The sequence below is a fragment of the Bubalus kerabau genome, chromosome 5 (genome assembly GCF_029407905.1).
Source record: "Bubalus kerabau isolate K-KA32 ecotype Philippines breed swamp buffalo chromosome 5, PCC_UOA_SB_1v2, whole genome shotgun sequence".
Classification (NCBI taxonomy): domain Eukaryota; kingdom Metazoa; phylum Chordata; class Mammalia; order Artiodactyla; family Bovidae; genus Bubalus; species Bubalus kerabau.
This window is the reverse complement of record NC_073628.1, coordinates 39,468,348-39,471,286: the sequence shown is the minus strand read 5'-3', so window position 1 is coordinate 39,471,286 and position 2,939 is coordinate 39,468,348. Positions and strand designations below refer to the sequence as shown.

General features: G+C 62.9%; 1 protein-coding gene across 1 annotated transcript; it reads left to right on the top strand.

Moving 5' to 3' along the window:
- The first annotated feature begins 832 nt into the window (after positions 1-832).
- Positions 833-2,343, top strand: FAM181B (family with sequence similarity 181 member B). The gene has a single exon (XM_055583501.1). It carries the CDS (start codon positions 935-937, stop codon positions 2,192-2,194), a length of 1,260 nt encoding a protein of 419 aa, XP_055439476.1. The 5' UTR covers positions 833-934; the 3' UTR covers positions 2,195-2,343.
- Positions 2,344-2,939: the final 596 nt, after the last annotated feature.

Sequence of the window (2,939 nt, the reverse complement as noted above, 5' to 3'; positions counted from 1 at the left end):
CTGATAGGGGAGGAAGCCTGAGGCCAAGAAAGAACCTAGGTTTTGTTAAGGTCTTAGGAATAGCTTTGGAGTCAGCCTGGACTGGATATAGCTTTGGCCAACTCCCTGAAACTCTCTGAGGCTCAGTCTCCTCATTTGTTAGATAGTGATAATAGGTACTTCAAAGGAGTATTGTTCAAAGATTAAATGAGGTAATGCAAGGACAGTGCCTGGCATAAGCAAGTTCCTGGTGCGTGTTAAGTTGTCTCAGTCGTGTCCAGCTCTTTGCTACCCTATGGACCATAGCCCCGCCAGGCTCCTCTGTCCATGGGAGTCTCCAGGCAAGAATGCTGGAGTGGGTTGCCTTGCTCTCCTCCGTTGAATCGTCCCAACCCAGGGGATTGCACCTGCATCTCTTACATCTCCTGCATTGCTAGACAGGTTTTATACCACTAGCGCCATCTGGGAAGCTCCCAAGCTCCGTAGCCTGTGGTTACTATTATTACTAGAGCTGGGGTTGAAACCCTCGTGTCTTCTTGCCTTCTCAGCTTCAGGGAGAGTGCCCCACGCCCGGGTGTGGTTATATAGGAGCTGGAGTTTGAGCACGCACCACCTCATCTTCACATCTTGCGACTGGCGGGGCGAAGGGAAACTAAGGGGTTAAGAAGATGAGCTTGAGAAAGCCTAGAAAACTAGAAAAGCGACCCCTTCGCCCCGACTCCTCGGCTAAGCCCCTCTAAGTAAGCCCCTCCCCTTCGCCACCGGGGCGGTCGCCGCGCGCTCCCTCCCTCCGCCCCTCGCTTACAAGACCTAATGAGCTCCCCCGGGAGACTGAGCAGCGAGCCGGCCCCGAACGAGGAAGCTACCCCGCGCGCACCACGCCAGGGCGGCAGCCGGGCCTGGGCGGCGGGCGGGAAGCGGCCGGCGGCGCACCGGCCGCCCCGGAGCGGAGGCGATGGCAGTCCAGGCGGCGCTCCTCAGCACGCACCCCTTCGTCCCCTTCGGCTTCGGGGGCTCCCCGGACGGGCTGGGAGGCGCCTTCGGAGCCCTGGACAAGGGCTGCTGTTTCGAGGATGAGGAGACCGGGACGCCGGCGGGCGCGCTGCTGGCGGGCGCCGAGAGCGGGGACGCGCGCGAGGCCACCCGCGACCTGCTCAGCTTCATCGACTCCGCGTCTAGCAACATTAAGCTGGCCCTGGACAAGCCCGGCAAGTCGAAGCGGAAGGTGAACCACCGCAAGTACCTGCAGAAGCAGATCAAGCGCTGCAGCGGCCTCATGGGCGCCGCGCCCCCGGGCCCGCCCTCCCCGGGCGCCGCCGACACGCCCGCCAAGCGGCCCCTCGCCGGCGCCCAGACGGTCCCGGTCCCTGCCCACGGCAAGGCGGCTCCCCGGCGGGAGGCGTCGCAGGCCGCGGCGGCCGCCAGCCTACAGAGCCGGAGCCTGGCCGCGCTCTTCGACTCGCTGCGCCACGTCCCCGGGGGCGCCGATCCGGCCGGGGCTGCGGAGGCGGCGCCCGCAGCCGGGCTCGTGGGAGGGGACGCGGCCGGCTCCGCGGGCGGCCCGGCGGTCCCCGGCGCCAGGAAGGTCCCGCTGCGGGCCCGCAACCTGCCGCCGTCCTTCTTCACCGAGCCGTCCCGGGCGGGCGGCGGCGTGTGCGGCCCGTCGGGGCCCGGCGTGAGCCTGGGCGACTTGGAGAAGGGCTCAGAGGCCGCCGAGTTCTTCGAGCTTCTGGGGCCCGACTACGGCGCGGGCACCGAGGCGGGTGCCTTACTTGCCGCGGAGCCTCTCGATGTGTTCCCTGCCGGGGCCGCCGTCCTGCGGGGACCCCCGGAGCTGGAGCCCGGCCTCTTTGACCCCCAGCCCGCGATGGTGGGGAGCCTACTGTACCCCGAGCCCTGGAGCGCCCCGGGCGGCCCCGCGACCAAAAAGCCGCCCCTGCCCGCGCCCGGCGGTGGCTTGACCTTGAACGAGCCCTTGCGCTCCGTTTACCCCGCCGCCGCGGACTCTCCGGGCGGGGACGACGGGCCCGGCCTCTTGGCCTCGTTCACCCCCTTCTTCTCAGACTGCGCTCTGCCCCCGGCGCCGCCGCCGCCGCCCCAACAGGTGTCCTACGACTACAGCGCGGGCTACAGCCGCACGGCGTTCGCCGGCCTTTGGAGACCCGACGGGGCTTGGGAAGGGGCGCCCGGGGAGGAGGGGGCGCCCCGGGACTGACTGCGCGGCACCCTTCTCCCACATCAGACAATGCGCTTGGGGCTCCCCGCTCTGGGTCTCTCCCGAGTCTTAAGAACGACCGTCAAATGCACGTGGAGTTGAAACTGGATTTTAAAAATTCGATTAATAAAAGAAACTTCAGAACAAGAGATGAAAAGGAGTTGGGGGTTGTTTTAACCACAGCTTCATGTTTTAAAAAAAGAAAAAAGCCGTTAATAAGTTCTTACCGGATCAATCGAGCCAAGAAACCAAGACGGGATGGGGGAATGGGGTGGGGATGGCGGAAGGGGCAGGAGGTGGCTTGTGCAGCCCCCTGTCCCTTGTCAACTGTTCATCAAAAGGTTAGTGTGTTTAGTGTAATAGCCCCTTCCCAACAGTGCTCTGGGCTCTCCCTTCCCTCCCCTTTGAGCGCGTTGTGAATTAAAATCTGTATTGAAAAGACTGGAGCAGAGGTATGTTGTTATTGATTTGGGTGTCTTCTTAGAGGATGGTTTCCTGTGTGGTCTATTTGCCTGGTTAGTGACAGGGTTATTGAGGACGTGAGGCCAGTGCGCCACCGCGACCCTCCCTTTTCTGGTCCCCGGTTGGGGACCGGGGTCCGTCTCTGTCATTTTTTCCGCCTGTGTTTCTTCCTGCCCCCTGTTTCTTCCATCTCTTTATCTCTCCCATTCTTACCAGTGCTGTTGTTCATTTTTCTTTTTCTGGACTCTCATTGCTCTCTCTGATGTTTTTTTCCTGTGGGCTT

Excerpts from the sequence above, each read along its gene's own strand:
- FAM181B (XM_055583501.1), top strand. The coding sequence starts at position 935 with ATGGCAGTCCAGGCGGCGCTCCTCAGCACGCACCCCTTCGTCCCCTTC.